Genomic DNA, 21,729 nt, shown 5'->3' with positions numbered 1-21,729 from the left:
CTGGTGTAAATTGCGAGTTTATTTTTCGCGGTATATGCTTTTTGGTTTGGCGTGAGGGGCCGGAGAGTTGAAAAGGCAGCACTATTTCAGGTTTCTGTACGTTTAGACGTTGAAGTTATTTATAGTACGAAGAGTAGTTTTAATAACAATTTGATCGACTTACCTACACAAACCATTCGTCTTTTTGGCTGGAGGAGATGTCGCTACAAAAACATTTTATTAATTGAATTACATTTCTCCAAGTTAAATTAATTTATATATGTATATTTCATAATGTAATAAAATATAACAAAATTCTGCTAAGAATATAATTGATGCTGAATTAATTTTGATTGAAAAAAAAAAGGAATTATTTAATTCAAATAGATGTGGAGAAATTTCTATTTAAGGTATTGCAACATTACGTTATCAATGTTTTATAGACTTATATTAGTGTTAGGGTGTTGTTATCGGCTAATAAAATGTCAATATTGTTTTATAAGGAATTTCTTCGTATTATGTATTGCATCATAACCATTGATGGATCGCTTAAGCAATATCACATAATACTTATGTGATAAGCTGCGAAACGAAGTTAAATTTAAAATTTAATTAAACGTCACGAGACTGTGAAGTATGACTGACATTAACGCAAACATTCATTTAAAAAGCGAGCAGCTTCCGAAAGCTAGAACAATTTTAATGTTGTTACTGTGTTCTGAGCAGAAGTTTTTAGGTACCATTGTAAAATGTATGAATTTCAATCTAAACGCGCACAAAGTGCATTACTTTCAGATTCAATGCATTCTTTTATATCGACTTTGAAAATTAATGTACACTATGTTTGTATTCTTTAATAAACCTTGTGTGACAGGACATTAGTTACGACCCCTTTTAATTGTTTTCATATTTCCTCGAGATTTTTCGCGATATCTTTCTTGCAAGAAAAAGGATTAAGTAATTTCATTGATAACTTTCTATTCTGAACAGGATGGTTACTATACTGCAGACGTTTATACAAATTCATATTTTTATGAATATAATTGAAAAAATGAAACCTGCGTAGAATATTGTTTTACCTGACTGAATATCATAGAAAATATTATATTTTGGATATTTACATATTTTTACACATCACGTGTATATTCTGTACACCATGAAATTTCATCTACAAATGCACACAAATCTGCAGTGTCTCGCAACAGTGCTACTGAAATTTCAGAATACATTTCGTATACATAACGTCAATATTTATAATACAACCAAAGGGTGTGTGCCAGTAGCTGGTGGATTTTACGCTTAACGTGCTACGTGTACATGTAATCATAAATAGTTTCAAATTATTAAATCGGCTCGGTGATTTGTTTGGCTGCGATCATATCAGTAACCATGATGTTATGAATGCTGTGGAGGACTTTTCTCCCCTTGATCCCTGGAAAGTTCTCTTCATAATCAAACCAAGAGTATCACTTCTCAGTCTTTTAATTAGAATCTTTTCTTCGAAAGATCGCGGAGAAAACAGTCGCCTTAATACTCGCGTATTAAATTATCGACTCGAATTAAATGAACGCAGTGAAGAAAAGTAATTCTAAACGTTCGCAGCAATCGCAGAAAAGAGTAGGACGCGCGGCGCGGAACAGAACGTCTTGAACGAAGGAAAAATGTGTGCGAGGCTGAAGAAAGATAAAAAATAAAAAAAGAAGATAACGAAGAAGCTGTACTGATGGAATGGATATCCATAGATTTTTGTTTAGCGTATACGATTTTCAAACGTTGTATCCGCGTCCTACGATCTGCGAGTCAACCGCAGTCATCGACTCGCGCTTTGTTTATCCAAGCAATCAACTCGCTGTGACAGTGGGTTAAAGAAAGAAACAACAGCACAAAACAAAAGTTCTATCATATTAAATAAAACGATTTCCCAAATATTTTATTACGATTTATTATTCTTATTTTATTATTTTATTATTATACCATTTATTATTTTTGTTGTGTATTATTGTCCAAATATTTTCATCAGCCTGTACATCGCTGTTCGACATTGATAATGGTACAACTCCAAAAATCTCAAATTTGCTTCGTTTATTCGATACAATGGCTACGTTATATTCCTATTTTTATCATGCAAAACAGCATATTCATAATACCATCAGTTTTTCACATGTCGCTATCAACCTGTCCCTAGTTTTAGAACAACGCTTTGTCTCCTCTCCTCCAAAACTTACTTTTTTTAAGTCGTACCATTATCAGTGTCAAGCAGCGATATATCTCGCGCGTTACGGATAATTCTACTGTAATTACTGATTTACGGTTTGATTTAGTTACCTGTCGGAACCGTGGCTCCTCACTTTGCCTGGCAGTAGAGGCGGACCCGGGCCGCGCTGTGCCCGTGCCTGAGGCCCGCAGGGCGCAGCCAGTTTCCCGGCCGCGGCAGGGTCGTGGCACCCGTTACCCCCGATCCGAGGGCCGAGCCGTAGGTCCCCAGCGCTCCCAGCGTGCCCGTGGTGCCCTTCAACGTGGTCATGCCCACCGGTAGGCCTGCGCTCGCTCCGTTCGATCCGTACATCTGTTGCACTGGAATTCCGTAAAACACATCAGTCCCGCCATAGCACCTGCATCTCTTCCGATTTCGGTTCGAAATGCGTTTCTTTCTCATTTTGTATTATCTTTCTATTATCACGTTAAATATTCCTGTGTTTTTTTTTGTTTCCTTTTCGTTTTTTCAAAGTAAAGTTTGCCTTTTCAAGTGCATTCTAGAATTTAATTCGTTATAAGTAACTTTGATTATAATTATGATATATTTATTTGTTAAATATAGATATTAATTGCACGTATTGTTATTAATATATTTAACGTTATCCTCTTATATTATTAAACTTATTAAGCGTACAAGGTGTACCAGTCTTTTTACGCAATACTTTATCAGGTAAAATAAGAGAAATATGTTATACAAACGTAGACTCTCGAATGTTTTATTGAAAAATTATAACAGAGATACAAGAAGAACAGATCGTCGGATCGCGTTATAATTCCGTTTCAAATTGTCGATTATTATGCAGGATTGACATCTACCGAAAATAACATCTATTGTATTGCTAATTTTTTTAATAATTTTGGTAGTTTTTTCCTCCTTCAATTGCGACAAACACGTTACGGATTCTCGGAATTAATGATTACTGGCGCTCTTAGGATCGAAGAAATTGATCCTCCTTGAACTATGCATCGCTGAGATCGCATAACCATTATCGTACTTGCTGACCAAAGCAACAACCTCAGCGAGTAAACATTGCAGTTGGTGTAAACATATCAGATCGATATGATGTCACAATAATAATAATCGAGATCATATCGAATCGACAATGTGTTCTTACGCTGTGTCGATAAAATGTCAGCGAGTTATCAGTTCATATTTTTGTTACAATAAAACATCTAAGAGCCTATGTTTACAAACAGTTTTGTTTCTTAATTTTGCAAATGAAATATGGTGATACACCTTTTGGGAAAAAACTGCGACACCCTGTACATATTAAATTGTTATAGAATTAACACATTAATAAATATATTAACTTGTTATATAAATATATTAACACATTAATAAATATATTAACTTGTGTTTGAGTAAGTATGAAGTTAGAGTATTTGACCAATTGGTTCAACGTGATATCTCGAGTTATTTTTTTGGTTTCTATGTTGCTCAAAGTTTGATTTTTTAAATATTCGCTGGTCTTTTCATATTGTTTTAATGTTAATTCATATTTGAGATGCATATGTTACATACATTGTTAGCACATTCGTTAATGAAATGATTATGTTACGCGGAAAATACATACATTTCTCGTGAAATATCTAGGAATAAAGATATCAGTAACGATGGGCTCAATCACATTCGCAGAGAAAGAAATTTTCGAGTAGATCGAAACCTAAACGCGATCGGACCCGATCTGTAAGTATCTCACGATATAAAAAGAGATACATCGCAAGTAGAATCGAATGCTAATCGAACAGATTCGAAACTTGACGAGCACGTTATCAGAAACTCTCTGTTCGACTGAAATTATCTTTCACCGCTATCGTTCTCAAATAATTACAAGCGTAAAAAATGTAATCTGATTTAATAAATAAAATTTATAGGAATCCCTTTTATCGTTTATAATTCTGCGTAATTTTCCGAAATTTCTTAGAAGACGAAGAAACGATTCACAATACGTTTCTCACTCTCGTGATTCGATAGCTCTTCGTAAAAATGTTCGATTCGTTCAAGTATCGGAGTAGTCGGAAATAAATTCTCGAAACTTTGCAAATACCTGTTCCTAGGTTAAAAAACAATTTTTGACGATGGAATACTTCACAAATACAACGAATTCTATCGACTTCTATGAATTCCACGAGCAACGAAGTCTATCGTATACTAGTCGAATCTTAAGAAACTGAACTTTCTGATTCGAATTTACAAATACAAATATTCGAATCTGGTCGAATTTGGTTCCATCGCTAAGCGAAAGCGGGCCGAGCATAATTTTTCGAGGCAAAGCCCTTTCGACAAGAATGCGTTTAACGTGCCATGACTTGCGAACGGTGGAGGAAACGTCTGGCGATCGGATATATGCGTTGAACGTGACGAGGAAGAGGACTGGCGAAGTTGCGCGAGTTCATACAAGTTTTAGACGCGTATTTGTCATGTCTCCGGCGTTCATTGCTTTTGTTTAGTCGGCACGGAACGCATCTGCCATTTTTATAGCAGGCGCCGCGCGGTCTGCTCCGTGCAAACCGCCGTTTCAAGATGGCACAGCGACCTGCGAAACGTGATTCAAAGCATTGAACGTACGACCTGCACATCATAATTCTCGTGAAATCGAATTGTCGAGGGCGGAGAGAACGAAAAGCGTTTTTAGATACTCGAAACAATATGCAGAGAATAATGGAGTTTTAAATAATTGGGCAAACATACAGAGAAGAGAATTTAATATTGTTATCGCACAATTAACAATGTTCCCTATTATATCCGAATAATATTCCAACTTGAAATTACGTTGCATCAAAAAACACGTCATAACAGAGAATTTAATATTATTTCAGTATCTTTACTCGTGTTTGTTTTAAAAGTAAGTTACTTTTCAAAAACACTCAGGCGATCGGTATTATAAAATCGAAATGAGTCTTTTTTCATTTTTGTAAATTCGATATACATAAAGGTGAGAATAAAAGCCATCGAAGGGAAAATAGAATGAAAAAGATCAAGCGATTGATTAAAAAATAACATTTCTCATCTCGTCTCGTATCTTTTTTCAGACAACCTGGAAATCTGAAAATTCCAGTAGAAGCAATAACGCGAATGACTAGCCGTGTTCGTATGAACAACTATTGAATTTTTAGTCGTGAAATGGGAAAGTGATCTGGATCGAAAGAGAAAAATGAGAATCGACTGATCACGGTGCTGAATAATTAATTAACAAAGGAGAAAAGAGAGGGACGATTTTGCCAAACCATCGATTCAAATGGATTTTCTTTTTCTCCTATAAAATTCACGATAAAAGAATATTTTCGTTCTGAAATTCTAATCACTGTTAGTGTACCGCATTCGTGTACGAACTTCCATCGTATCGCCATCATACAAACTCTCAGCTTTCTTTTGAAAACAAAGACACCGCCTAACTCGATAAGCGTGAAACTATTCTGGATTTATCCCGGACTACACTACGCGAGATTGCTTGCTATTGACATGGGAAGCCAACCCCGAAGTGGAATGTTATCGACAAACTAAGTGCATGTTCTCGTTTAACGGAAGGAAGCTATTAAAAAAGACCAAGTACACGTCAGGATACGCGTGCAACGTGTTGGCGTGAACGTCGTTAAACTAGGTAAACTTCATTTATCGGAAACGTTCATTTTGCGTGACATCAATAATACGAAACACGATAAAAGCTTCTCTCAATTTTCTACGCTTCTGTATACTTTCGTAATTTTCTATTTATAAAATTATTACGATCTTTCCAAAAAAAAAAAAAATTTCTTTCCTCCACCTGTCGCAACGATAAAGGAACCACGCATTTATTTCTGATTTATCGAAAATCAAAAAAACACCCTGCTACTCTTCGGGAGCGTGTTTTTCCAATGAAAATCCGAAATAAAATACTAAAAGCCAGCGTGCACGGTGGATCGAGCTTTTTCACTAGCATGTTCTCTCGTGTTTCAAACTGACTATTTTTTAAACGCTAGAGTCGGTTGCAAAATCGGCAAATCAATTTCACCGCCCTCTTTCCCCCTATCAGAAAAAAAGAAAGGAATAAAACAAGTGATCGGCAGGAACGAAGAAGGGAAAAAAGGTGGTGGTAGAAATGGGGAAAATGAGTCGCGACTCGACCGGGTCGCGTTCAAGCCGAATTGACCGAGTAAATTTAGCAGCCGTCCTCGAAATACCGAGTATCGATTTGCACGAGCGCGGTGACACGGAGAACTAATTACTTTCGCGTTTCCGTCAGCCCTCGATTTTTATTTCGATGGGTACGGTCCGTTGTAAATGTTCACTGGGATGGTTCGTATGAATACACCATCGAAAGGTCGATGATCGACGAGCGTTTCATTGCATCGCTTCTTCGTCGGAGTACATTTTTTCTCGTTCCGTTTTTCCTGTTTTTTTCCCCTCTCCGTTTTTTGTTTTTGGCTTACCCGGAGAAAACGTGTTCGGAAAATGAAAACCGATTTGACGTAAAATACGTTTGAAAGTTCTGGCATGGGTTATTTGCGTTGCAAGTTTTTTGTTCCAATATGCTGTACCCTATTTCAAAGTTATCTGCTCAGAACTTTCGGATTTGTGTATCGGCGTGAAAAAGCAGACGATTTTTCATACGATTCTGAAATCGTTGATACGCCGCGGCTGTTTCAAATTCTCCGTTACACGCGTGAACAAGAGATACACGCTGTGAACTTGGAGCACGATTCCCTTGAAATCTTTTCTCTTTTAATTTGGAACGCCGAGTATCTCGGGGAATAACGAGCGTGTTTATGCGACATTTTAAAAGCTTGTAGTATAATAGCAAATACATCAATGATTAACAAGAGAATCGATACGTAATGTACAAGATATAGAACATAAAATATAAAAATTCGAATATCAGTTTAGCAATCTCTACAATTGTTCGACAAATCGCAGTTATTTGTTCGCAAATCGTTAGATGCGCGTAAGCTTCTGCACATTAATTTGCGAAACTAGTGACAGTAATTTACTTTTCCGTGTAACGTGCATCGTTGACATCATACTATCGCAATGTTTATTTGACGCATCAGAGAACAGTGGCGTAATAAAGCAAGATTCTGGAAAGTTGGGCCGCTCGGATTTCGCATATTTCTACTGCTTCTCAGAGTTATCACGCGATTTCCAGCTTTAAAGCGGCTTTGTGCAGCTGCTGGTAGCGTTAAATTAAAAATGCCACCTAGTAGTTAACCAGAGGGCTGAAAGGAAACCGGCATAGTTGCGTTCGCGGAAGTTATTAGTCGGGATAAACTGTCTGAGACCAGACGTGAAATACAACGCGTTCATATAGCGCAGAGAGGCGCCGGCTAAGTCCGGCATTCTCTGAAGTTTGCAAACATGCAGACGTGTTCGTTTAATTTTCCTTTAGAATTCGACAACTCCCGAGAACGTGTATCTCGAAACCGTGTGAATGGCTGACAGACGCGGAAAGCGGCTCGATGATAAGAGGCCGTGTAAAGAGCGGCTCATTTTGCGGTCGGCGAGCTAAATTTTCGAGCAAGAAGCACGTTACTTGCAGCTTTTGGTTGTTGTCCTTCAAGGATATATTATATGAAATTTCTTAAGGCATAAGATATACGAGGCAATCCATCATCAATCATAGCTCATAAAATAACGTCGCCTTCTTATTGCCGCAACTCTTTGATTTATTTATTAATTTACGAACGTTTCGTAGATTAGAAGGTCCGATCCAAAGGCCCCGTAGACTATCCATTTGTCATAATCGTCGATAATCATCGTTTACGCGACATAAATAAACGTTTAGAGAGACAAGATTGGCTCGCAATGAGAGAGCAACAACTATAAGACAGCGGCGCCAGATCGGCTGTTTGTCGTGCTGATTACCATAATTTCACGGACATGCTTTTCCTCAAGGCCATCGTGTGTTAATTAACCGTGGACGTCTTTGGTGGATAAATAAATTTCAAGCGAAACAATCGCCATCCAAGGCAGTAACTCGCGATCGATTATCGTTATTGTCCACGCGTGTACGAACAGCGAATAACAATTATTTGAAGCGGTGAGAGGGCCGACGCGCAATTACGAGTAAGCTCATTAACGGCGAAGCGCTCATTATCCGATTGCCCGATATCCATCATCAGCTTTGTACTTGCTCCTCGTTACTCTATTAAATTTTCATAACTATCTGCTGGCGGATTACGTTTCCAAACGCGACCGACCAGAAAATAACCACCTTGTGCAAGGTGTCGTTGCCGAGTCGGCAACAAGCCGATCCTGTAGTTAAGAAAATAAATCGATGGTCGTTGCCATTTGGAAAGTCACGTAAGTAACGATATACTGAATTAATTTAGTCAGCTTACGATTTTGGAAGAGAAATAAATTAGGATTCCTTTGACTAACGTAAGGTATTCGTGGCGTAGCGGCGAAGCTTTCACAGCCATAAATTCGGTGCTATACTGCATCTCATAATTATAAAACCACACCACAAGTTTCAGTTTGTATATAGGTAGAAGATGCAAGATTCAATAAAATTTCAACCCATACGACGATATTTTCAAATATTTGAGATGTGCCACGTTCGACATAATTAGCAATAAAATTCTAGTTCGATAGTAATTAAAAATTTCTGTACGAGCCTGTCTTGCTTTTTTCGCGCATAAACGTATTATTTTCATTCGTCTAATATTCTACAGCGTATTTATTATTAGATAATTATAATAACAAGTTCTCAACGCTATCAAAAAGAATGCTGATCTTCACTTTCTTCGTGATATTCTTAGTATTCATACACGATTTGACGATGACCGAACTCGGTAATAATTCAATCATTGGAAAACGTGTTCTTCTGGTGTTCTTAGTAGCTGTTCAAGTGACAGGAGAAGGTAAGAAGTTTATTTACAAAGACTTACTTGATGATACGCTTGAACTACTGCTTATCATCATAACTCAACCCTTACGCTGCCTGTCAACGTCATATCTGGGTACATCGAGGGTACTCTTTCATAGAACAACAATTTCGGTTTCATACCGTGGCAAAACTATTCCTGTTCCATTTTTCTAATCCATCAGTCACTATTATAAACAAGTCATGCGAGGAAATGATATAAAAGTAGGATATAGTCTAATAATATCGCAGTTGACTCTCACTGACATTAATTACGAATATTAAATACATTGCACGCGGATTTCATAACGAGTCCCGTTTTCACAAGATAACAGAGACTTTGTAACCTTCAAGATAACACGTATGCAAGGAAATGAGAATTACTTCTCGCAACAGAGCTCATTTGCGGTGAAACTACAGTATTGATCATAAAGTTGTACGTATTTTTGACGCAAGAAGAAATCCAAAATCTCTTAACGCCGATGGTCTTTTAAATAAAAATATCTTTTATTTAAACGAGTATTTTTAGCAATTTCGATTTACAAAAAACAATTTTTATCCATTTTATTGCATCCTTTGGAAAGCATAGAAAATTACATTTTAATTCTAAATATTTTTATATTTATGTATCTTTGTTTCAATGGTACTACATCGGCATTTTTATTCTGCTTAGTACTTTGTACGAATTATGAATTTGTCGAAATCGTTTGATATATTTTAGCCATGTTCCGTTTCGACAGAGAACTACAGTGAAACAAAATGTTCTTCTCCTCTGGGATGGTACAAGGCGGTCGGTTGTACTGCTGTCCGAGCGAATCTCAACGACAGATGCGCGCAATCATGCGATTGCTGTCACCTGGACAATTTATCACGGGATAAATGCTATGTGAATGGCAACGAGTATAGCATCGGCGAGATGTTAAGTCTGGAAAACAACAAACGTTGCGACAGAAATTGTACGTGTACACAGCACAGAGATACGTAAGTACATCAACTTTGACGATCGTAACAATTAGCGATGGCTTGAAGTTTGATACGTACAAACAGATCCGAGTCAAATCTAATCCTTCATAGTCTTGCTCGTGAGATGGAATAGTTCAATTTTTCTACTGAATGATTCGGAAAACTTGTAACGTTCTTCACAATATCAATATATTCTGTTGGAAACTGAAAATGTGTTGAGACCTGATTAAGAGTAGCATCTATGACTATAGGATTTTATTTATTAGTTTATTTAAAATGAATTAAACAGGAAACGACGGTTGTTTAACGTGAACTAAATACAATAACGTGTTATAAGTAAGAGTTAATTTACAACTCTCGTCATCACGGTTCCAACGCTCTCTTTCACGCGGCCAAACTCTCTCGACAACGCAATTCACACTCTGTGATTTCTCAACTCACACTGACTGTTAATTCGTTTTCCTCCCTTAGCATCCCTTTGTCTTTTCTCATAGCCGCACGTGTTCCGCAACCGTTCGTGACCAGGGCCACGTAGGCCTTTTTCCCGCGCAACTATTCCATTGAAAGACTGACGACACATTGATGGGCCTGTCGGCACTTAGGCTTTCACTTTTTGGTTCACAGGTCCAGGATACTACATGATTGTTAGGTTACGAATATTTATGCGAATTTATATTAGGTTGTCCGGAAAGTTTCTTTCCTTTCATAAGGTGATAGATGAACAACAATTTCTGTGTTATTATTTTATTGAATTAGGTATGATCCATTTCGTTATATTTCTATTATTATGTTCGTGCATAACTGAATAAACTAATATCAAACAGAAAACATTATGCGTGTATTATTTCCTTATAAAACGACAGAAACTTTTCGGACAACCTAATACTTTTACGAATGTAATTGAAAAGACGAACTTAGAAAGTTTTCTGGTTTTCATTGTGTTTCTAGAGATAGAACCACGTGCGGTTTGTAGCATCGACGACAAGTTTATGTTGCCGGACAGTATTCCGGATCTAATCTGAAACTTGTATTTTTGCCTGGATGGATACACAGGTATAATATAAAAGAAAATATGAATTGTTTTATAATGAAACCTAACCCTATGTACATTTTCAGATTGGTTTCATCTCAAATGGATATAATCGTGATAACTGTGCCTTGGTGGACTACTAACGAAGTATCAAAATGTGTTTTGTGGTACACCGTGCATTCAGAAATAGCTTCAATGTTTGTTTAAATATTTCCGTGAGAAAATTATTATTTTCGATGTGGGTATGCACATTTTCGTCCTACACGTGGCACAAGAGGTATACGGAAAATAATAAAAATTGAAGAGACAGGGAGGAACGTGTTAAACCTAAAAGTTTTACAAATTAGATAAACAAAATGTTATGGAATTGATTTAGATCGTACAGGGATTAAAGCATAATACGTAAACCAATTTGAGCATAAAAAGATACACAGGGATTGTATCGAAGACAATTGCTAGTAATCATCGCTAACATAGTCTTCGTCACGGTTCTGGTGATTTGTTTAGAATTTCCGAGTGATTGCATGAAGAGACACTTCACGCGCAGAAATGTTATTTTATTTCTTACCACACATATTATTTATTTGTAGTTTATGTATATTTTACAAGTATAGTGAGGTCATTTTTTACACTTTGAATTGAGAGAGCAGAACAGCTTTTTTTTCAAATGGAAATGTCGATTAACTTAATATCATTTGATTTCTGGCCAAGTACAAACCATCAATCAATTAGCTTCACATACTAAAAATACATATCAACAAATACTCATCTATGTATAATTCTAATTTGATAATCCCACAGTTACCGATTGAAACTAACTTACAATCCTAAAAACTGCGACAAATAAACTAGTTAACGAAAGTAATTCTATGATACTGGGTTTACAGAGAACAAAGTGAATGTTTCGACATTGTAATCTGACGATGCACACAGACGACAAATTGCAACTGGATCTTTATGCTGGCGTAAAATGCGTATGCCCTCATTTGTGATGGAAATTTCAGGTCTATCAAATTGTTGATGACCTATAGAATTTCAAAACTAACAATTACTATCATCATCATTGAACCCTATTACTGTTACTTGCCTAATATTCTACGAAGGACTGCATTTGGATAACTTGTTGATTTCATAACGTACAATAAAACATATTGGCAAGTTAGAAAATTAGAATGCTGCGATGCAAAATGGTTCATAAACCGGTACACTCTACCTGCGGCTTTCGTATTTCAATAAATTGAAATTTTATATGTGTATCATATTTGGTAATAAATGATCGATATACACAGATGCTTGAGATCATTCATTGAAAAATTGTTAGTGCATCCCTTCGTTAGTATTATGATAACGTAAAGTGTATTGATATTGCCGAAGAACAAGGGTCGACACAATTATTTAGGGGATCGACCTTAACAACAGTTTTCAAACTCATTGAAATTCGCGATTTCCACCGCATCCTACGTAATTACCAATACAATCTTAACCTGATAGCGATTAATAATTTTTGTACAAGTCTGCCTGACACTTTTCATTGATAAACAATTTTATTTTCATTTCGAATATTCAACGACGTATTTCAGTTGATAAACCACAATGATTAGTTCTTAAGTCCATTGAGAAGAACGCTGACCTAGGTAACCCCACTCCCTTCCAGAGTTCCAGCTATCCCTGCTATACATTCACGATCAGAACTACATATAAAAGACGAGAGACGATCGCATTAGACTTTGTGCAAAGTTCACGATTTGACGATGGCAGGGCTCGGTAATAAACGGTATTCGATCATTCAAACATGTGTTCTTCTGATGTTCTTAATCGTCGTTCAAGTAACAGCACAAGGTAAGAGGTTTATCTTCAAAGACTCTTTTATTAAGTACATTTATTAAGCCCTAAACGCTCTTCACAGAGGGTTACATAGCACCTGCAAAGAGTTGCTTGGTAATACGCTTAAACTATTGATCTCAATTATAGCTTAAGTAGTTATCATTAACTTGGTTATCATTAACCCTTACAAGCAACGAGATACCTGTTCCACGCAACAGGGAATTAAAAGTCTTTTAAAGCAACGGTGGTCGACAGGTTTCACTAATTTAAATAAGAAATTTCCATTAATTTCATCGGATCGATTTATACAGCGCAAAAGATGAAATTTGTATTAAATATGCAATTCTTTTGTATTTATTATTGCTTGGAATGGTATGTTGGGATTTTTACTCCGCTCATTTCACTAGTTTTTACAATAGTGAATCGGCGAGTTTCTCGTAATCGTATCGTTCATCTTGGCGAAGTTTAGTTTCCGAAGAGAACTGCGGCGAGATAAAGTGTCCCGGTCCTCTGAGATATTACAAGGCGCTTGGTTGCACTCCTATTTACGTGAATCCCAACGACAATTGCGCGGAAGCGTACGATTGCAGTCACCTGGACGATTGGTCACGGGATAAATGCTATGTGAATGGCCACGAATACAGTGTCGGAGAGACGTTGAGACCTGAGGATAGCAATCCTTGCGACAGGAATTGCACGTGTACACACTCCAACAATGAGTAAATACTTACATTTCAGCTTCGACGATCGTAGCAATTAGTGATGGATTAAAGTTTAATATGTAGCGATAAATCCGAATCGCATCTAACTTGGCATAGTCGTTCTCACAAGATATGGTATTTCAATCTTTGTACTGGGTGATTGACAAAACCCGTAATGTTTTTCACGATATCGATAACGGTATATTCTGTTGGAATCTTTCTATGTATTAGTATTTGACGACTATATAGTACTATGTATAAATTACACGTAGTAGCGCGTGAAAGAATTCAAACTTTTACAAAAGTCCTTTATGAATATGCTATGTGCCTTATACGAATCATTCTCTTTATCAACGCGCGTTGCTTGAAGCAAGCAAAATTAACAAAAAGGACATTTTTATTGTGTGAACAGTGCCAATTTCGCATGTGCAAAAAGAAAAACTTGCGATCGTGCGGAAGAAGAAAGTTGTTTGTACAGAAGGGTCCATGGTCTTTGTTGTGATGATCCATTTTGCGGTGAGTAAATAAAATTCAATAAATTAGGATTGTGACGAGGGAGATTAAACAATTTTGAGAGTATTGGATATTTTATATTATCTGAAAAGTACGATTCGTTTTCCACAGATTATTGTTTAATGTTAGAAGCAAACCCTGTTCCCTTTGGATAATTTAATAGTACAACATGTCAGACTACAAATATTTATGCAAATTTATATTATCATGAATGTAATTGAAAAGATGGAAGCTACAGAGTTATGTAGCGTTGACTGTATTTTTTATGATAGATATTGGAAAATCAGATGCGATTTGTAATGTTGACGGCAAAGTATATCGGGCCGGGCAGTTCTTCAATCCAAACTCTAATCCGAAACTGATGTGCGTCTGCTTGGATGGATACACAGGTATAATATGAACGAGAAACTAAAATGTCTATGATAATGTAATTGGTATTTGTTGTATAATTCAGAAATCGAATTCATTTATGTTCTGTTTTAGGTGAAAATATCGAGCCCTTCTGTCAAGAAATGAAGCATGATCCTTGCTCTCCTATGTTCGCTGACGATGCTGACAAAGTTCATGACAAATATACACCTATTTGGTTTACGCGTGCGAATTTTATTTGTCCAATACCTTTTTACAGATATCGTAAGTTCACAATAAGAAACACGTGTTTAACCCTTCTACGGTTTTTGGATTTTTTTATCGAATTATGTTTTCCTAGAGATAGAAGATTTCACAAGTCTGAGGATAACAAGGTGAATGTTTGATTAAAATCAGTTGATAAGATTAACAATCTTTTTCGAAATTCATTTTTATCCAATTTTCTTCAAGTCTCGATTGACACGAGACCTGAGATTCAGATAGAAAAATTCAAATATCGCGCCAGAGTTAAATCGTTATATTCCTGAGGAAGTATTAATTTCCTTTAAAAGAAATGTACTTCATAGTATTAACTCTGTTTTCGTAGCGGAATCAAGCGACGCCATTATTCGTAAACACGACAGCACTTCGTTCGTTTCTGAGAAAGGTACGTGACGTTGAGAATAATGTGTTTTAACTCGTAACATAACAATTCCAGAGGTTTTGAATACTGATCAGAATATGTTAAATTTACTTCGAATTCTGTACGAGATATGATCGAAGATGTTTTTGGGCTTATCGAAATAGAAATATTTGAACTGAAACGTAATAAATGAAAGGACAAATTTTTTATTTATTTAAATTAATTAGTTTCGCAGACAGGAAATACAAAAATACATCTCAATAAAAATACTCTTCTATGTGCAATTATAATTTGATAATCTGACAGCTAACGATTGAAATAGAAAACGTTTAATAATTAAAACAGTTGAACAGCTAACTTTCTATCGTAAAACCTCCGATAAACAAGATAGTTAACGATAGTAATTCTATCATATTACTGTCACAGAAAGCAGAATGTGCCAGCATGGTAATGTTATGATGCACATAGGCGACGAATTGAGCCTGGACCAACCATCTAATCACATGGTTAATCATCCCCTCGTAACATGCGTGTGCGAAGTGCCTCCAGTTGTGACGTGTAAGAAAGTTAAAGAGCAAGTGTTTCATTTTGTTAGTGATCTATAGAATTTCCAAACGAAAAATAAATATATATGTATATATGCATCTACGTATGTATGTATGTATTATTATTTTAATCGCTGAATTATTTTTTACTGTCATTCGTCCAATACTCTGTAATGAATCGCATCTGAATAACGTGCAGATGTTATGATGAAATTAGAACGTTCCGATGGTTTATTGGAATGATTCATAAATCGACATATTTTATCAAAGGCTTGTGTATTTGAATAAATCAAGGAAGCTGACATTTTAAAAAATCCCTTCCCTCCAAAATGAGTGTACGGTGTTTGGTAATAAATTACCAATATAAATACTTGAGATCAATTATTCAAGAATGTTTAATGCATTCCGCTATTGGTAGCGTGATAATGTAATGTGTATTAATGTCGCCAAAGAACAACAACGTACGTAACAAGTTCAAGCGTGCGATCGACGCAATTATTTTGGACGTCGACCTCGAAAACAGGCTCCAAAATCATTGAAATTCATGAGACGCTCCATATTCTATACATGTATTTACCAACACAATTCTTAGACGATTGTGATTAGAAATTTCTGTGTAAGGCTGCCTTGCTACTTTCACTGATAAACATTTGATTTTTGTTTATCTAATATTCAGTAACGCATTTCAGTGGATTAACTATAACAACTAGTTCTTAAGTTTATAGAAAAGAACGTCAACCGCGGTAATACCCACTCCCTTCCATAGTTCGAGCTATTTCTGGTATACATTCACGGTCAAAGCTACATATAAAAGACGGAAGGCGGTGGTGACGGGAGAATACGCGTCCAGAGTTCACGATCTGACGATGGCTGGATTCGATAATAATTCAAGTTCAATCATTGGAAAATGCATTCTTCTGATGTTCCTAATAATTATTCAAGTGACGGGACAAGGTAAGAAGTTTATTTACAAAAAATAATCTGATACACTTCGTACCATTGATTGTCATAATGATTTAAGCCTTATATTGCCTAGCAACGGGACACTTTGAGCGAGTTCCTTCCAGACACGAAATATAGGACGATAATTTTAATTTCATATTTCTCCGAAACTGGTAGTTTTCTATTTTGTGGTAAATCGATTTAGTAGATCGATTTTGAAATTAATTGCTACTGTTGGGAATTTCATTGCAATCAAATTTAACTACGATTTATGTTGTCATTATGTAGCGAAAGATGTTGGTCATTTCACTGGTAGTTTCCAAGAGATTCACATATTTGTAAATAAAACAAACTCACTTGTACTTCGTTATAATCGTGTACGCATAATACGTAGAAATAACGAATTTACGAGACTTTAGCACATGATCGTTTGCACTTGATTATCATGTTATCTTACATCATTCGATGAAAATATACAAGAGGTTCGCATAAATACTCGATAACTGATAACATGTCGTTCAGAGATGTCGGTCAAAATGCATGCGTAAATTAAAATAACTTCGATACAGTAGATATATGAACTTGTCGAAGAAGTACGTCCTCACCACCTACGATTTTTCGTTCAATTAATAGCAGCAGTTCATGTTCATACATGAGGATTCTACGAAACATTTACTCTTAAATGCAGAGTGCCTCGTTTAAATCTACCCACGCAATTATCTCGTAAACTATTCATTATTCGACAAAATATTTCAAGTAGAATTTACTTCGTTTCAAGGGCGTTATCTTTTGATAGGTACAAATTTTATCTCGGTGGACGTATCTTAGATTTCAAGGTGATCTTCGTTCTTTTAATTGAAACTACACATTTTTTTATACATCATCCGATGCAGATTTTAATTAAAACTGCAGTATATAAGAAGAGGAAAACAAAAATAAGGAACGTAGTAAATTTTCTTTCCTTGTCTTTCATCTTATTGTTAGACGTTCGAATAAGCAAATTTTCATTTACGGCAATTCACATAATAGGAGCTCAGATAAAATTCAATTAATCAGGCGCTACTAAAATTTCTATTACATGAATAAAGTTCACATAAACGAAGTTCCATTCTATCGCATTGTGTCATAAAACTAACATGTGTGTACATATATATATGTATACATTTACAGTAAGATTTTACGCTTTTCGAAGTGACAAAGATTTCTATTAATTTAATCTAATTTTATTTTTTATTTTAATTTTACCACTCTATACAACATAGAAAACTAGTAAATTTGTATTCTTAGTATTTTACTTGTATATTATTGTTTAAAAGACATATATATATATATAAGGATTTTTATTTTGTTTGCTCCTACATTTTTCAACTGCGCGAATCAATGAATTCCTGGTAATTATTTCGCTTACTCTGGTCATGGTTCGTTAATAAAGAGGATTGCAATGAAGCAAATTGTCCTGGTCAATTGATCGTGAGATATTACAAGGGGATTGGCTGTACTCCTATTTACGCGAATCCTAACGACTGTTGCGCGGAAGCATACGATTGTAGTCACCTGGACAATTTGTCACGGGATAAATGCTATGTGAATGGCCACGAATACAGTGTCGGGGAGATGCTGAGACCCGAGGACAGCAATCCTTGCGACTGGAATTGTACGTGTACACAGTACGAAAATACGTAAGTACATCAAATTGACGATCGTAACAATTACTATTGGGTGCAAGTTCAATACGTGTAGACAGATCCAAATCAAATCTAATCCTTCATACAGCCTTGCTGATAGGACATAGTAGTTCAACTTTTGTATCGAATGATTCGGACAATTCACAACGTCATTCGCAATATCAATATATTCTGTTGGGATCTGTATAGGTATTACTACTTTTAATGATTACATACCGCAAATCATGAGAACATTCGAACTATGACAAATGAATATATTATATGTCCTGTAGGAATCATTTGAAATTTCATGAACACGCATTAGTGGTACTAAGTAAGATTAACTAAAAGAATACTTTTATTGTGTGAACAGTGCCTTTTTCCAATGCGAGAAATTAAACGATTGTAATAGTACAGAGGAACAGGGTTGTTTGTACAGAAAAACGCATGGTCTTTGTTGCGAAGGATTTTGCGGTGAGTAAACTAAATACAATAAATTCATATTATAATAAGAAAGATCAAATATCTTCAGAAGTATTAAGTATTATATAAGTATAAATTATTAACATAATTTATAATCCATTTTATTCTGGTCGTAGTTTAAAAGCGAATCCTATTTTCTTTGAATAATACAGTAGGACAGCGGTTCTCATCTCGTGGCCATGAAGTTCTCACACATGCAAATTATTGCTGTCTTATTCGAATAAAAAGTATTTGGCATGTGCATTTATTCGTAATAAAACTCTTCTCTATGAATTTGATAGTTGTTAATGTGCAATTGACAAGTGTTTTAAATATACATATGCATTTGGTACGTTACGGATTGAGATTTTGAGTTGACTCTTATTGCTCAATGATAAACAAAAGGTAGCGAACCGCTGCAGCAGTAGAATAGTTGCACTGCGGATACTTATGCAAATTCATATTCTTATGAATATCACTGAAAAGATGAAATGTAAAGATCTCTGGTTTTGATTGCGTTTTCTAGATATGGAAGAAACAGATAATACAACTTGTAACGTTGACGGTAAAGTTTATAAGGCCGGGGAGTACTTCTATCCAAACGCTAATCCAAAGTTGTTGTGTATTTGCATGGAGGGATACGCAGGTATAATATGAAAGAAAAGCTGAAATGTGTGCAACGAAGTCATTGGTATCTAATTTATCACTAAAAAAAAATGAAACATAATTAAATGTTCTTTTAGGCGAGAATATCGAGCCTTTCTGTCAGCAATTGAACCGTGATCCGTGCTCTGCTCTATTCACGGTAGCTGCTGCCCAAGTTCATGACAAGTTGATACCTCTGTTTATCCAGTTTAATTATTTTTGTCCTGTAACCTTTTACAGATATCGTAAGTTCACAATAATGGTCACGTATTTTTAAGCCTTCTACGTTTTGATCGATTATTTTTTACCGGATCATGTCTTTTTAATGTTAGAAAATTTCATAAATCTTAGGCTAAAGTAAATTAACATTTTTTAAAGCATTATTTAAAAGTCTCCTTAATAAGCATATTTTTGACCAAGTCGCATCCCTCTATCGTTAGAGGACGTTTTAAATCAAATTGGTGTGAAATGAAGTCTTTTTATCGATTCACACGAAACCTAAATTAAGATGCAAAAATTCAAGTACCACGGCAGAGTTAAATCGTTATTTTCTGAAAGAAACATTAATTTTCCCTATGAGAAATGTATTTCTAGAATTAATTTTGTTTTTGCAGCAAGTCCAAACGACAGCGTTATTTCTAAACATGACAACAATATATCAGTCCCTGTAGAAGGTACGTGACGTTGAAAATAATGTGCTTCAACGTGTAACATTATCTTTCATGCTTCCTTATTCGAAATTCTCAAAATAATACTACACAATAAGATTCACTAATTCTCTAGCTTATCATTATAGAAACTTTAATTTCACTGATCTATCTACCATTCAGCTTCAATGTGTAGCAAGTACAATATAGGATTTCGTAGCTAATCTTTTCGCGTAATCTCGTCAATAAAGTCATCATCGTAAAATAATCAGGTGATCGTTCAGTACGAACATTTAATACTATCGTCGGTGAAAATCCAGGAAAAGAAGAAAACACAATTTGCCCTATTCAGTATCCTTCCTTAATCATTTAGATACTCGCCTATTTTACTTTACTAACAAGACAGTTAACGATACCAATTCCACCATATTGATCTTACAGGAAACGTAATATGCCAGCACGGTAATCTGACGCTGCACATAGGCGAGGAATTGAGCCCTGAACAACCAGTCGAGGTTTGGTCTATTGGCACGAAATGCGTTTGCGAGGTGCCTCCATATGTGACGTGCTACAAGCCAATAGCATCACCAGAAGAAGATAAAAGTCAAGAGAATTTTTACACGTAAACTATCTATCTAACTGCTTCAGTTCTTGAACATGTTATCGTTATCTGACAAATTTTTGAAAGCTATCGCGTTTAAATAATTTGTTGATTTCATGATGTGAAATAAAATACATTAGTAAGTTAAAAAATTAGAACGTTTCAGTGATTAGTAGAATAGCTGGTAAATCGATATAATCTACCAAAAGTTGCTATATTTTACCAAATCGTAGTAGCTGACATTTTTTTTTTTTTTTGTTAATAAATTACCGATATAGATGCTTGATCCTCATTCATTCAAGATTTTTTAATTCATTAATGGTATCTAATCTGTATTAATGTCGTTAAAGAAAAACAACGCACGAAATAAATCCATTACCTCAAAAAGAGACTCCAAAATCGTAGAAATCCCTGTGGTGGGCCATACTCTCTATAATTATCAACACAATCCCAGCCTGATGGCGATTAAACATTTCTATACAAGCGTGCGTTATTTCCTTCACTTATAAACATTTTATCCACAGATAAACATTCATTTAACATAATATTCTATAACACATTTTAGTTGAATAACTAGACTAAACAGTCTTTCAGCTCATAAAAAAAATACTGGTCTAGGTAATATCTCTGTTCCACGGTTCCATCTATTCGTGATTTTCATCCACTGTCAAAGCTCCATACAAAAGACGATCGCGATAAGAGAATACGTGTGCAGAGTACATGATCTAACGATGGCTGGGCTCAAAAATAATTCGCGAAGTAAGAAGTTTATTTAGGAAAAGTATCTCCTTGATATACTTGGGACCATTGATTACCTTAATGACGTAACCCTTAAGTCGTGCAGCAGCGAGGTAGCTAGGTATTCTGAGCATATTCTTTCCATACATTAAGTAATATAATATAATACGATAATTTTAGTTTCATACTTTTCTTGTTTTCCATTTCTGCCATGCACGCGTACAGTTATAAAGAATTCGTGTCAAAATATTATATGAAAGAACGATATATCGATCCTGAAAGTAATTCTCACCGATACGAATTACGAAAATGGAATTCGCTGCAAACGGATTTTACTACGAAATTTCTGCTTGTCATAAGATAATAAGATATTTTTAACCCCGTCAATT

At 35.6% G+C, this 21,729-nt stretch overlaps 2 protein-coding genes and 1 long non-coding RNA gene across 14 annotated transcripts in view; 2 read left to right on the top strand and 1 right to left on the bottom strand.

Moving 5' to 3' along the window:
* The window catches only part of LOC126919335 (uncharacterized), a 292,145-nt gene that overhangs the window by 12,547 nt on the left and 257,869 nt on the right, over positions 1-21,729 (bottom strand). For 6 of the 7 annotated variants that reach the window (XM_050728402.1, XM_050728408.1, XM_050728405.1 and 3 more), the window contains exons 6-7: positions 2,305-2,545; positions 164-203 (exon numbers count right to left, since the gene is read on the bottom strand). In XM_050728402.1, coding sequence (XP_050584359.1) covers positions 164-203; positions 2,305-2,545 — 281 coding nt within the window. Of the gene's footprint in view, positions 1-163; positions 204-2,304; positions 2,554-21,729 lie in introns of all 7 variants that reach the window. The other variant, XR_007711561.1, reaches the window with a different exon arrangement.
* Positions 9,337-10,979, top strand: LOC126919366 (uncharacterized). The gene is made up of 3 exons (XR_007711585.1): positions 9,337-9,510; positions 9,815-10,055; positions 10,532-10,979. It is a non-coding gene; the product is annotated as an uncharacterized LOC126919366 (long non-coding RNA).
* Positions 12,756-20,754, top strand: LOC126919334 (uncharacterized). Of its 6 annotated transcripts, XM_050728395.1 has the most exons (8): positions 12,835-12,906; positions 16,408-16,595; positions 18,016-18,262; positions 18,621-18,721; positions 19,236-19,355; positions 19,453-19,599; positions 19,969-20,028; positions 20,443-20,754. In XM_050728395.1, the coding sequence occupies exons 1-8, from the start codon at positions 12,860-12,862 to the stop codon at positions 20,625-20,627; spliced, it is 1,095 nt and encodes a 364-aa protein (XP_050584352.1). In that variant the 5' UTR covers positions 12,835-12,859; the 3' UTR covers positions 20,628-20,754. The 6 variants fall into 6 exon arrangements, with proteins under 6 accessions (XP_050584357.1, XP_050584355.1, XP_050584354.1 ...); XM_050728400.1 differs by lacking the exons at positions 16,408-16,595; positions 18,016-18,262; positions 18,621-18,721; ... (2 more) ...; positions 19,969-20,028; positions 20,443-20,754 and adding exons at positions 13,361-13,610; positions 14,005-14,108; positions 14,378-14,494; ... (1 more) ...; positions 15,061-15,120; positions 15,523-15,910 and having other exon boundaries at positions 12,756-12,906; XM_050728398.1 differs by lacking the exons at positions 16,408-16,595; positions 18,016-18,262; positions 18,621-18,721; positions 19,236-19,355; positions 19,453-19,599 and adding exons at positions 13,361-13,610; positions 14,005-14,108; positions 14,378-14,494; positions 14,589-14,738 and having other exon boundaries at positions 12,758-12,906.

Source organism: Bombus affinis, chromosome 8 (genome assembly GCF_024516045.1).
Source record: "Bombus affinis isolate iyBomAffi1 chromosome 8, iyBomAffi1.2, whole genome shotgun sequence".
Lineage (NCBI taxonomy): Eukaryota > Metazoa > Arthropoda > Insecta > Hymenoptera > Apidae > Bombus > Bombus affinis.
This window is presented reverse-complemented; position numbering and strand designations above follow the sequence as displayed.